Source organism: Hyla sarda, chromosome 8 (assembly GCF_029499605.1).
Source record: "Hyla sarda isolate aHylSar1 chromosome 8, aHylSar1.hap1, whole genome shotgun sequence".
Taxonomy (NCBI): Eukaryota; Metazoa; Chordata; class Amphibia; order Anura; family Hylidae; genus Hyla; species Hyla sarda.
The window spans coordinates 98,858,950-98,873,398 of record NC_079196.1 but is presented as its reverse complement, the minus strand read 5'-3'; the positions used below and the strand labels follow the sequence as shown (position 1 = coordinate 98,873,398).

The 14,449-nt window shown below is 44.2% G+C and overlaps 1 protein-coding gene across 1 annotated transcript in view; it reads right to left on the bottom strand.

Moving 5' to 3' along the window:
* Positions 1–2,158: 2,158 nt before the first annotated feature.
* SUMO1 (small ubiquitin like modifier 1) overlaps positions 2,159–14,449 on the bottom strand; it is a 30,749-nt gene continuing 18,458 nt past the window's right edge. Inside the window, exons 4-5 of the mRNA XM_056533495.1 lie at positions 6,731–6,802; positions 2,159–2,706 (exon numbers count right to left, since the gene is read on the bottom strand). Coding sequence (XP_056389470.1) covers positions 2,638–2,706; positions 6,731–6,802 — 141 coding nt within the window. The 3' untranslated portion in view covers positions 2,159–2,637. The remainder of the gene's footprint in view (positions 2,707–6,730; positions 6,803–14,449) is intronic.

The following is a 14,449-nucleotide window of genomic DNA, read 5'->3' as shown; positions in this document are numbered from 1 at the left end:
TTCAGAAAAGGCTTAATAAATCCTCCACATCTTGCAGGTATTGGAACATCTAATAACTCAGTTTGATCAGTGCCAGCCTGGGGAACCTAAGACCATCAAGAAAAGCATTTACCTAATCTTCCAGGCTCCTTGCCTCTGTTCTATGCAGTGACCACCCCCCCCCCCCGACCTACGATGGCCCCAACATACGATAATTTCAACATGCGATGGCCTCTCAGAGGCCATTGCATGTTGAAGGCAGCATCAACATACGATTCTTTTGTATGTCGGGGCCATAGCATAAACGGCTATACGGCAGCGCAGACTGCTTCAGCTGCCGCCGGATAGCCGTTTACGGTGCCCAGTGTGCTCTTGTGATGGTCTCCTACCTGTCCTCGGCGCTCCTCTTCGGGATTCCCTGCATCGCCGGTGCTCTCCATCGTCGTCATCACGTAGTGGCGCACGCCGTCCAGTCATCCAATAGGAGCGGCGTGCGTAGTGACATGATGGCGGCGACATGAGAGCGACGGTCCCAGAGAAGCAGAGACGTCTGGAGCGTCGGGGAAACCACAGGGACGCGGCAACAGCGATGGAGGGCGACATCCAGGGCAGCGGTGATGGTCGGGAGCGGCGGGGACAGGTGAGTATAACTTCCTATACTTTACATTGCACGGATCCCTCAACATACGAGCGGAGATTCCATCTGCCGACAAAAATACTTCGGCGGTAGGACCGCGGGGCACTGCGCCGTCACCATTGACGGCTATACAGTACTCGCAGAATTCCGCGCAAAGAATGAACATGTTCTTTCTTTGCGTGGAACAATTTCAGCTGAGGAATTCTCCACCGCTGAAATTCCGCAGTGTGAATGGGTCTCGCGGAAGACCCATTCACACTGATGGTACTGTTCACTGCGCTGAATTCTACTTGCGGAATTCAGCAGGAACTCTTCAGTGGGAACGTACCCTAAAATGGATTTGGAAAGTTTTCAGTCCCTTGCACATTTTTCATTTTATATTGCAGCTTTAAGCTAAAATAAAAATCATGATTCTGCACTAAATACCCCATAATGAGAAAGTGCAAACAGAACATTAGAAATTGATAAATAAATACAAAAATATTGCATTGATATAAAGTATTCAGACCCTTTACTCAGGACTTAGTTGAAGCACCTTTGGCAGTGATTACAGCCTTCAGTATTGTTGGATATGATGCCACACTGTTTGCACACCTGGATTTTTTTTTTTCTGCCATTCTTCTCTGCAGATCCTCTCAAGCTCTGTCAGGTTGGACGGGGACCATCTGTGGAAAGGATTCTTTCTAAACCTTTTGGCTATAAAGCACATATTGGAGAAGGTTGACCTTCTGGAAGTTTTCCTCATCTGCACACAGGATCTTTATGGCTTAGCCGGAGTGACAATTGTCATAGTAAAGGGCTCGAATACTTAAGTCCATGCAAATTTGTACTTTTTTCAAATAATTTCAAAAATTTTATTTTTACACTCGTACAGAAAAATGTTAAAAAATATAATTTTTTTAAAATATTGTAACACAAGGCTACAACAAAACAAAATGTAAAAACAAAATGAAAGCCTGAAAACTTTCCAAATGCATTGCAGATTAAAAAAGGCTTGTAGCATAAATGTAAGATTTATTTATTTCCTATATATAATAGCCATTATAACAGTACTCTCTTGTTGATTCCTTATTACATTAGACAGAAGACCATTTAGAGTACCATCTTCACTGAATTTCTTCGGTCCCTGAAAAAATTTGTTGCTTGTTTTAAAAGGTTTGCAGTTTAGCCTGAAGAGACTAAGAAATCCTTAAAATTATTTTTTTTTTTTACGTTTTTGACTTTTCCCCACAACATTTTTTTTTGTACAAGACTCAGATAGCCTTTTAGTACATCCCACACTATACCCATTCAGCTGATCCCTTATTAATGGCCCACAGTGCAGCAATGTCTCTCAATTATCTTTAGGTTTTCCATTATAGTTATAGTTATAGTTAATAGTTAATTAATGTGGATTAATTCTCATTCACTTTTTCCTTTAGAAACGTCCAATACCATCACAGCACAACAGGAGAGAGAGAGAGAGATCTAGGTTCAATTTTTCACTGTGCCAATTGTGTTCGCATTACAAAAGGCTTAGTCTATCATTGATGAGTTGTGGAATTAACTAAAACAAGAGAAACTTTATTTCGGTGTTCTCATAAAATTTTGTCTATATATCCACCCATCCCATTTTCAAACAGAATTTTAATAGTGGAGAAGAACATTTCCCCAATGGAGCTGTTTACCTATATAAATATCAAGGACACAATGTTATTCAACTTTAATATGAAGCAAGAGTCCCCAGTAAGTTCTTTCCTCTTGTCACAATGTTGCCATGTAGACTCCAAGCTGGATCCTTGTAGCCCAGAGGCAAAGATGACAAAAAGGCTTGAACTGGTGAAGTGTGCAGATGCTGCTCATCTTGGTACATAGTGTGGCTGCTGAAATGATGTGATGTTAAGGTGAAGCCAGCAAGTGGATTACAACAAGAAAGGAACCCTTACAACGGGGGAAGGTAAACAACTTATTACAAAATAAAAAAAATAAAATAAATCCAGAATGTCAAAAAATTTCCAAATTAAAAATAACAAAACAAAAAGTTAAATCAACGAGTGGCCCCCAGTCTGTTCCTGATAAACCTCAATAACATCTTCTTCCTCCATGCCCAGCTGTAAGGGAAGAAGTAACAGGAAATTATTACTAATACATTGCATCCAATATCACATCTAAAAATAAGTCTCATTAAAATTAATTATGCTCTTCTTAACCCCTTAAAGGGGTACTCCACTGGAAAACATTTTTTTTTATTATTATTATCAACTGGTGCCAGAAAGTTAGAACAGATTAGTAAATTAACTTCTATAAAAAATAGTTCTTTTCTTTTTCAATTTCCTTTTTGCCTGACCACAGTGCTCTCTGCTGACACCTCTGTCCATGTCAGGAACTGTCCAGAGTAGGAGCAAATCCCCAAAGAAAACCTATCCTGCTCTGGACAGTTCCTAAAATTAACAGAGGTGTCAACAGAGAGCACTATGGTCAAGCAGAAAGGAAATTCAAAAAGAAAATAACTTCCAGTGCATCATAACAGCAGCTGATAAGTACTGGAAGGGTTAAGATTATTATTATTTTTTTATAGAAGTAATTTACAAATCTGTAACTTTCTGACACCAATTGATTTAAATAAATAAAATTAAAAAAATTAAAAAGGTTTTTCAGTTGAGTACCTTTTTAAAGGACTAAGCCCATAAAAACTTTTGATATGTTGTAAAGCATGTATAACCAATAGGTTTTGCAATTACTTCCATTAGAACATTTTCAGTATTTCATACTGAAAAAGCCAGTCAAAGAACTCCCCCGCCTTCTGCTTCGTCCTGGAAATTTTGGAGGGGGGGGCCCACCACACTGCAGACTCATGTGAAGAGAAGGGGAGGGGGAAGGCCAGGAAGAATGCTGCCGGGCTCTCACTGATGTCTGCTGTTTGAGAGACAGAAACATTGCATTGCAGACGAAAAAGTAAGTGTCCCTACATGTATGTATGTGTGTTTGTGTGTGTGTGTGTGTGTGTGGATATATGTGTATGTGCGTATATCAGTGTGTCTATCTAATGTGTATGTGTAAGAATATATGAAGCCAGTGTGTGTGTGTGTGTGTGTGTGTGTGTGTGTGTGTGTAATAAAGGGGACTACAATCATATGCCTCCAGCTGTTGCAAAACTTCCAGTATGCCTGCACAGCCAAATGATGTGTGGGCATGCTGGGAGCTGTAGTTTTGCAACAGCTGGAGGCACCCTGGTTGGGAAGCACTGAACTGAGGTGAGGGAGGGGGAGGAGGGGGAGTGGTTATCACAATCAGGGATCCGCCCCCCTGCTTCTGGTGGAGGGGTATTTCAGAAATAAAGCAAATTTTGAGTGATCTGACGGGTACGCTTTAAGGACCAGGCCAGTTTTCGTTTTTGCTATTTCATTTTTTCCACCTCACCTTCCAAAAATTATACCACTTTAAATTTTGCACCTACAGACCCATATAAAGGGCTTGTTCTTTGCGCCACCAATTGTACTTTGTAATGACATCAATCATTTAATAACAAAATCTACCAAACCAAAAAATATATATTATTGGGGGGTGAAATAGAAAAAAAAATGCCAATTTGTAACTTGGGGGGGGGGGGGGGGGGTTCGTTTCTACACAGTGCAATTTCCGGTAAAAATCACTCTCTGCTGACATCTCTGTCCATTTTAGGAACTGCCCAGAACAGCATATGTTTGCTATGGGGATTTCCTTTTACTCTGGGCAGTTTCTAAAATGGACAGAGATGTCAGCAGAGAGCACTGTGCTCATGATGTCAGCAGACAGCTCTGTGTTTCAAATGGAAAATAATTTCCACTGTAGTATTCAGCAGCTAATAAGTACAGGAAGGATTAAGATTTTCTAATAGAAGTAATTTACAAATCTGTTTAACTTTCTGGCACCAGTTGATTTAAAAAAAAATAAAAAAAATAAAAAATAAAAAAAAGGTTTTCACCAGAGTACCCCTTTAAGGTCAAAATGGGGTTAAGGAAACAGAGATAAGAAAACAAAACATCTACAATAAAAGTATAGCTGAGCTCACATGTCTGATTAAAACTGAGGAACTGACAGTTCACTTCCAGACTTATACTCCAACCATTCATGGAGGCCACATTCCAATGTTCACTTTACACTGGGGTTGCTCTTAGGCTATGTTCATGTCAGAATTTCCATGCGTAATTCTGAACAGATACCGTATTTATCGGGGTATACCACGCACCGGCCTATAACACGCACCCTCATTTTACCAAGGATATTTGGGTAAAGTTTTTTACCCAAATATCAATGGTAAAATGAGGGTGCGTGTGTGCGCGTGTATACCCCCATACACCCCCAGGAAAGGCAGGGGGAGAGAGGCCGTTGCTGCCCGCTTCTCTCCCCTGCCTTTCCTGGGGTCTAGAGCCCTGCTGCCGTCCCTTCTCTCCCGCTGGCTATCGGCGCCGCTGCCCACTCTCTTCCCTGACTATCGTTGCCGGCGCCCCATTGCCGGCGCCGATAGCCAGGGGGAGAGAAGCGGCGCCGACAGCCAGGGGGAGAGAAGGGGCAGCGGCACCCATTGCCGGCGCCGCTGCCCCTTTGCCTCCCCCCATCCCCGGTTGCATAATTACCTGTTGCCGGGGTCGGGTTCGCGCTGCTTCAGGCCTCCGGTGAGCGTCCCCTGCGTCATTGCTATGCACTGCACGGCATGTCATGCGCCGCGCATAGCAACGATGCAGGGGACGCACACCGGAGGCCTGAAGCAGCGCGGACCCGACCTCGGCAACAGGTAATTATGCAACCGGGGATGGGGGGAGGCGCCGGGGCAGCGGCGCCGGCAATGGGTGCCGCTGCCCCTTCTCTCCCCCTGGCTGTCGGCGCCGCTTCTCTCCCCCTGGCTATCGGCGCCGTCACTGATAGTCAGGGGGACAGAACGGGCAGCGGCACCGATAGCCGGGGGAGAGAAGGGACGGCAGTAGGGCTCTAGACCCCAGGAAAGGCAGGGGGAGAGAAGCGGGCAGCGACGGCCTCTCCCCCCCTGCCTTTCCTGGGGGTGTATCGGCGTATAACACGCATATAGACTTTAGGCTAAAAATTTTTGCCTAAAAAGTGCGTGTTATACGCCGATAAATACGGTATTCTGCAGCATCACTGAATTCACTGATATTCTGCTGCACTGTGCACGCGGCAGCATTTCCAGATGTTTCTGAAGCGGAAAGTCCGATTCTGGTGTCCGCAGAAAGAATGAACATGTCCATTCTTTTGGCAGACTTCGCACAGAAATGCATTGCAGTCTATGGAGACAGCACATTTCCAAGCACAGTCCACACAGAGATTTTCCGTGCTGACATTCCGACGTCAGGACATGGCCATACACTTCAGGTTTTGTGAAGTAGATTTAAAACCAAAGCCAAGTGTGTTTCATAAGGCTGTGTTCACCCAGTGCATTTTAATAGCACCTTTAATGTGTTCATTTTGATTGGTGAAGAGTTCCCAAATCAAAGAAAATGCATTTTAAACATGCAACAAAAATTTTAAGGGGTCATCCAGGCTTTTAAAATGGATGATAGCAATGGTGGTGCAAGAAACTGTAGCATTGTCCTATTCATTTGAATGGAAAAATGCACCTTGAATGGAATGAGCAGCTCTAAACATCGGATTGGCAGGGGTGTCAAAAGTCAGACCCCTACTAATCTTTTTTTTTTTTTTTTAGCATAAAAAAACTAGACATATTTGGTATCGCCACATCCTGAAATTTATAGTTATATCTTTAAGAACCTCACATGGTGAATGCTGTAAATAGAAAAACTAATTAAAAAGTTAAGTAAAAGTTTCTATTGTGCAATTGTAGTAAAACTTAAAAACTAAACATACACATTTTGTTTTGGGGTAAGCAAAATGACGAATGGTGTAAATAGTTAATTTATCAATAAGTTACACCCCAACATGGTGCCATTAAAAAGAACAATTTGACCTGCAAAAAAAAAAAAAAAAAAAAAAAAGAACAAGCTCATATGGTTATATCAAGACCCCGGAAAAAAAGTTTTGGTTTTTGGAATGAGACAAAAAAATGTAACTTCTGTACGGTATGTATGGAGTGCCTGGATTCAACTGCACACAAACTTTGCACCAGATTTAGATATTACTAACCTCTTTAGGGGTCTGGTGATCTGCAATCCTCTGCCCTTCAAAAAGAAACCTTAGTGAATTCATGGGCACACCCTAAAAAAGACAAACAATTCTGAATAATTGGGATGTTATTGAACAAAACAGAAATAAGAATGCCATTTTCTAACTATTCTAATTTATGTAATTTATGAATACTACTTCACTTACTTTAAAAATCATAAACACAATTATACATGTCGCATTGCAAGATGTATTTATGTTTTTTTATTCACGATTGTAACAAAAAAAAAAAAAGAAGAAGAACACATCAAACCCTGAAGTTATTTCCAAAATACCCAACAAAGCTGACAAACACTAAAGCCCTGACTTGTCATAATATGTGAGAGAAAAACTGGAGTAATTTTCTCACAGTAACCACAGCTCAGCTTTCCTATTCTTGCAAGCTTTGGTAAAGTGACATACGAGCTGTGATTGGTCGCTGCGGGAAAAGCTTTCCTGTAGGGCCTGATGTATCCTCAAAAGGGTTCCAATAATTTGTCATGTGTCAGCTGGCTTGGCAGCCCACCGTCGACTAAATCTGACATCACTGCTGAGGCATAACAGTAAATTATAGAGTTGGACTTAAAGCATACACGTCAGATCCTACAAAAATATATATATATATATATTTATATGTTACTGCATACTGCATGTACAGTCATGTCCGTAAATGTTGGCACCCCTGAAATTTTTCAAGAGAATTAAGTATTTCTCACAGAAAAGGATTGCAGTAACACATGTTTTGCTGCACACATGTTTATTCCCTTTGTGTGTATTGGAAGTAAACCAAAGAAGGGAGGGAAAAAAGCAAATTGGACATAATGTCACACCAAACTCCAAAAATGGTCTGGACAAAATTATTGGCACCCTTAACTTAATACACTGCTCAAAAAAAATAAAGGAAACACTTAAACAATGTAACTCCAAGTCACTTGCTCTTCTCAGTGTTGCTGTGTAAGAGGGGGCGTGAAAGAGGAGTTACAAAAACTGTGATTATCTGTTGTGCGGAGTGAATCTGTGGAGTGGGTGCGACTGCCTATAGCCCACATTCATATTAGTTTTTCTCTTTTGCACATAGTGGGATAACTGTTAGAGTTTAAACACCCTTTTTCATTTTTTATTTTTTTTTCTCTGTTCCACCTCTAGGGGGAGGAGGAGTAGATTGGGCACAGGTGTATAAATCTTAGCTTGGGACTCTTATTGAGAGCTTGCTCTTCTGAGTGTTGCTGTGTAAGAGGGGGCGTGAAAGAGGAGTTACAAAAACAGGAGGTTGAGATCGCTGCGAGTGTTAATTTCTGAACCCACAAGGTCTACATAAAATTTTAAGTGTCATTTTGACTGTCTGTTTTTTTCCTATACATTTGTGAAATCCCCATAACTAGATGGCCTCCATGTTGGAAAATGCAGTCCAATTTACATCCTGTTCAATGTATGCAATCCTTGAACAACAGTTTGAGGGTGCATATTGTTGTGCGAGATGTGTGCTAGTTGTCCGTTTGGAAGCCCAGATCCTGCATCTAGAGGGGCGACTGGCAACAATGAGAAGCATTAACAACATGGAGGAGTCTCGTGCTCACTGAGAAGGCACTCTCGGGAATAGAGGTGGGGGAGGACAGTGGGACGGAGTTGCAGGACAGTCAGGCAGTTAGCTGGGTTACAGTTAGAAAGAGGGGTAGGGGAAAAAGTGTCAGGGAGGCTAGTCCTGAACTGGCACACCCCAACAAGTTTGCCCGCTTGGCAGATGAGGGGGATGCCATTACAGAGCTAGCAGAACTGCAGCAGGATACCGCCTCTGACCGCCAGGGGGGTGTCTGCTCCAGTAAGGAGGGAGGGAGGAGTACAGGGCAGGCCAGACAGGTACTAGTGGTGGGGGACTCAATTATTAGGGGGACAGACAGGGCAATCTGTCACAAAGACCGGGATCGCCGAACAGTGTGTTATCTGCCTGGCGCACGAGTTCGGCACATCGCGGATCGGGTTGACAGGTTGCTGGGCGGGGCTGGAGAGGACCCAGCAGTCATGGTACATATTGGCACCAATGACAAAGTAAGAGGTAGGTGGAGTGTCCTTAAAAATGATTTCAGGGACTTAGGCCGCAAGCTTAAGGCAAGGACCTCCAAGGTAGTATTTTCTGAAATACTACCAGTACCACGAGCCACACCAGAGAGGCAGCAGGAGATAAGGGAGGTAAACATGTGGCTCAGAAGCTGGTGTAGGAAGGAAGGGTTTGGGTTCATGGAGAACTGGGCTGACTTCGCTGTCGGTTACCGGCTCTACCGTAGGGACGGGCTGCACCTCAATGGGGAGGGTGCAGCTTTGCTTGGGGAGAAGATGGCTAGAAGGGTGGAGGAGTGTTTAAACTAGGGACTTGGGGGGAGGGAACCTACAGCAAAGAGGGGGAAGATAGTGTAGATAGAGAGGTGGGAATTATAAATGTACCTGGGGGTGGAGCGGAGGGAGGGGTTAGAATAGTTAATAGGAATAGGCTTCATAGGAAAATAAAACTGACACCCTTGAATCCCATTAACACCAATAAACATAAAGGATGGAAATGTAAAGTGTATGTTCACAAATGCCAGAAGCCTAGCAAATAAAATGGGGGAGCTTGAGGCCTTGATACTGGAGGAATATATTGATATAGTTGGGGTCACTGAGACATGGCTGGACTCCTCGCATGACTGGGCTGTCAATCTGCAGGGGTTTACATTGTTTCGCAAGGATAGAATGAACAGAAAAGGTGGTGGAGTCTGTCTGTAAGAAGTGGTATGAAAGTCAGTGTGAACGATGCCATAGTGTGTGATGATTCTGAGGATGTGGAATCACTGTGGGTAGAATTACAAAAGGAGGGAAATACTGAAAAAATAGTATTTGGTGTAATCTACAGACCCCCTAATATCACTGAAGAGATAGAAGTTCGGCTTCATAAACAAATAGAGAGGGCCGCCCGGGCAGGTACAGTGGTAATAATGGGAGATTTTAACTATCCAGAGATAGATTGGGGTCCGGGGTTGGCTAAAACTACAAAGGGGCGACAATTCCTAAATTTATTGCAGGATAATTTTATGGGCCAGTTTGTGGAGGACCCAACAAGAAGTGATGCCTTGTTGGATCTGATCATTTCCAACAACGCAGAGCTGGTTGGTAATGTAACTGTGCGGGAAAACCTTGGTAATAGCGACCACAATATAGTTACTTTTGACTTAAAATGTAGAAAACAAAGACAGGCGGGGAAGGCAAAAACATATAACTTTAAAAAGGCAAACTTCCCTGGGCTGAGATCTGCACTACAGGACATAGACTGGGGGGAGGTGTTGTCAAATACTGATACAGAAGGTAAATGGGACATCTTTAAATCAACTCTAAATAACTATACAGCTAAATATATACCAAAGGGGAACAAATATAAACGATTAAAACTAAATCCTACATGGCTGACACATGATGTTAAAAGAGCAATAAACAACAAAAAAATAGCCTTCAAAAAATACAAATCTGATGGGTCAGCGATAACATTTAAACAGTACAAAGAGCTTAATAAAATCTGTAAAAATTTAATAAAAACAGCAAAAATTCAAAACGAGAGACAGGTGGCCAAAGAAAGCAAAACTAACCCTAAATATTTTTTTAGATAAATAAATGCAAAAAAACAAGGACAGAGCATGTAGGACCCCTTAATAATGATAATGGGGAGGTTGTCACGGGCGATCAAGAGAAAGCGGAGCTACTGAATGGGTTCTTTAGTTCTGTATATACTATGGAAGAAGGAGCTGACATTGGCCAGGTCAGTGCTGGTAACACATCATGTAATGTACTGAACTGGCTTAATGTAGAGATGGTACAAGGTAAGTTAAGTGATATAAATGTAAGCAAATCTCCAGGGGCGGATGGACTACACCCAAGAGTTCTTAGAGAGGTAAGTTCAGTAATATCTGTACCCTTGTTCATGATATTTAGAGATTCTCTGGTGTCTGGTATTGTGCCAAGGGACTGGTGCAAGGCGAATGTGGTGCCAATCTTCAAAAAAGGCTCTAGGTCTTCGCCAGGCAATTATAGACCGGTAAGTTTAACGTGCATTGTGGGTAAATTGTTTGAAGGACTTATAAGGGATTACATACAGGAATACATAGGGGATAACTGTATTATAAGTGATAACCAGCATGGGTTTACTAAGGATAGAAGTTGTCAAACCAATCTAATTTGCTTTTATGAAGAGGTGAGTAGAAGCCTTGACAGAGGAATGGCTGTGGATATAGTGTTTCTGGATTTTGCTAAAGCATTTGATACTGTCCCTCATAGACGTCTGACAGGTAAGTTAAGGTCTTTGGGTTTGGAAATTTTAGTTTGTAACTGGATTGAACACTGGCTCATGGATCGTACCCAGAGAGTGGTGGTCAATGATTCGTACTCTGATTGGTCCCCGGTTATTAGTGGTGTACCCCAAGGTTCAGTACTGGGCCCGCTGCTGTTTAACCTCCTGAGCGGTATTCCCGAGCGTGACTCGGGGTTAATTTTCCCTGCCAGGATCGGTAACCCCGAGTCACGCTCGGGGTAGAATTACAGAGTTCCCGGCCGGGCTGCACGATATATCGCAAAAGCAATGCGATATAGCGATGCGGCCCCCGGGAAAACATGCGATTATCTGCTCTGGTCGGCTCCCGTTGCGGGGGCCGGCCAGAGCAGGTAAAGAAAAATACTAAAAGTCAGTGTTTCCCTACCAGGGGGCCTCCAGCTGTTGCAAAACTACAACTCTCAGCATGCCCGAACAGCCAAAGGCTGTCCGGGCATACTGGGAGTAGTAGTTTCACAACAGCTGGAGGCCCCCTGTTAGAAAAACACTGAGCTAAGTGTAAAAGAAAGAAGTAGTAAAATAAAAAAAACTTTTTGCTCACCTAGTCCCGGTCCCTGCAGATGTCGTTCCCCTCCGTGCAGCCCGGGGTGTCCTCTCTTCACTATTCATCTTCTAGGACCTTTCACTTTTCAGCCAATCACAGGCCACAGTGGTGTAAAGCCTGTGATTGGCTGAAGGGGAAAGGGCTTGTTCTGCAGCAGATACACTAGGTTTGAAATCTGCCGGCAAACCCAGTGTATTCTGCTGCAGGACAAGAAGGTGACAAGGGGGGGGGGGGGGGGTGACAAAGGGGGGAATGTGACAGAGGGGGGATGTGACATGAAGGGGGGAAATGTGACGGGGGGGGGGGATGTGACATGAAGGGGGGAAATGTGACAGGGGGGGGAATGTGACAGGGGGGGGGATGTGACATGAAGAGGGGGATGTGACAAGGGGGGGGATGTGACAGGGGGAGGGGAATGTAACATGAAGGGGGAGAATGTGACAAGGGGGAAGAATGTGACAAGGAGGGGGGAGAATGTTACAAGGAGGGGGAAGAATGTTACAAGGAGGGGGGAGAATGTGACAAGGAGGGGGGAGAATGTGACAAGGAGGGAGGGAGAATGTGACAAGGAGGGGGGAGAATGTTACAAGGAGGGGGGAGAATGTTACAAGGAGGGGGAAGAATGTTACAAGGAGGGGGAAGAATGTGACAAGGAGGGGGGAGAATGTGACAAGGAGGGGGAAGAATGTTACAAGGAGGGGGAAGAATGTTACAAGGAGGGGGAAGAATGTGACAAGGAGGGGGAAGAATGTGACAAGGAGGGGGAAGAATGTGACAAGGAGGGGGAAGAATGTTACAAGGAGGGGGAAGAATGTTACAAGGAGGGGGGAGAATGTGACAAGGAGGGGGAAGAATGTTACAAGGAGGGGGAAGAATGTTACAAGGAGGGGGAAGAATGTGACAAGGAGGGGGAAGAATGTGACAAGGAGGGGGAAGAATGTGACAAGGAGGGGGAAGAATGTGACAAGGAGGGGGAAGAATGTGACAAGGAGGGGGAAGAATGTGACAAGGAGGGGGAAGAATGTTACAAGGAGGGGGGAGAATGTGACAAGGAGGGGGAAGAATGTTACAAGGAGGGGGGAGAATGTGATAAGGAGGGGGAAGAATGTTACAAGGAGGGGGGGAGAATGTGACAAGGAGGGGGGAGAATGTGACAAGGAGGGGGAAGAATGTTACAAGGAGGGGGAAGAATGTGACAAGGAGGGGGGAGAATGTGACAAGGAGGGGGGAGAATGTGACAAGGAGGGGGGAGAATGTGACAAGGAGGGGGGAGAATGTGACAAGGAGGGGGGAGAATGTGACAAGGAGGGGGGAGAATGTGACAATGAGGGGGGGAGAATGTGACAAGGAGGGGGGAGAATGTGACAAGGAGGGAGGGAGAATGTGACAAGGAGGGGGAAGAATGTGACAAGGAGGGGGGAGAATGTGACAAGGAGGGGGGAGAATGTGACAAGGAGGGGGAAGAATGTTACAAGGAGGGGGAAGAATGTGACAAGGAGGGGGGAGAATGTGACAAGGAGGGGGAAGAATGTGACAAGGAGGGGGAAGAATGTGACAAGGAGGGGGAAGAATGTTACAAGGAGGGGGAAGAATGTGACAAGGAGGGGGAAGAATGTGACAAGGAGGGAGAAGAATGTTACAAGGAGGGGGAAGAATGTGACAAGGAGGGGGGGAGAATGTGACAAGGAGGGGGGAGAATGTGACAAGGAGGGGGGAGAATGTTTCGGGGGATGTGACAAGGGAGAGGGGGAATGTGACAAGGGAGGGGGAATGTGACGGGGGAGATGTGAAATGGACGAAGGGAGATGTGAAATTCAGTTAAAAAAATTGTACCGCTTTTGGTACAAATTTCCAGACAGAATCATACCGCCAGGGAGGTTAATTTATTTATCAATGATATAGAGGATGGTATTAACAGCTCTGTTTCTATCTTTGCAGATGACACCAAGCTTTGTAGCACAGTACAGTCTATAGAGGATGTGCATAAGTTACAAGATGACTTGGATAGACTAAGTGTCTGGGCATCCACTTGGCAAATGAGGTTCAATGTGGATAAATGTAAAGTTATGCATCTGGGTACTAATAACCTGCATGCATCGTATGTCTTAGGGAGGATTAAACTGGTAGAGAAGGATCTGGGTGTACTTGTAGATCCCAGACTACAGAATAGCATGCAATGTCAGGCTGCTGCTTCCAAGGCCGGCAGGATATTGTCATGTATCAAAAGAGGCATGGACTCAAGGGACAGGGACATAATACTCCCCCTTTATAAAGCATTGGTACGGCCTCACCTGGAATATGCTGTTCAGTTTTGGGCACCTGTCCATAAAAGGGACACTGCGGAGTTGGAAAGGGTGCAGAGACGCACGACTAAACTAATATGGGGCATGGAACATCTTAGCTATGAGGAGCGATTAAAGGAGTTACAATTGTTTAGTCTTGAGAAGAGGCGTTTAAGGGGGGATATGATAAACGTATATAAGTATATTAATGGCCCATACAAAAAATATGGAGAAAAACTGTTCCAGGTTAAACCCCCCAAAGGACGAGGGGGCACTCCCTCCGTCTGGAGAAGAAAAAGTTTAGTCTCAAGGGGCGACACGCCTTCTTTACCGTGAGGACTGTGAATTTATGGAACGGTCTACCTCAGGAACTGGTCACAGCAGGAACAATTAACAGCTTTAAAACAGGATTAGATACATTCATGGAACAAAATAACATTAATGCTTATGAAGAAATATAAAATCCCATCCCTTCCCCAATATCGCGCCACACCTCTACCCCTTAATTCCCTGGTTGAACTTGATGG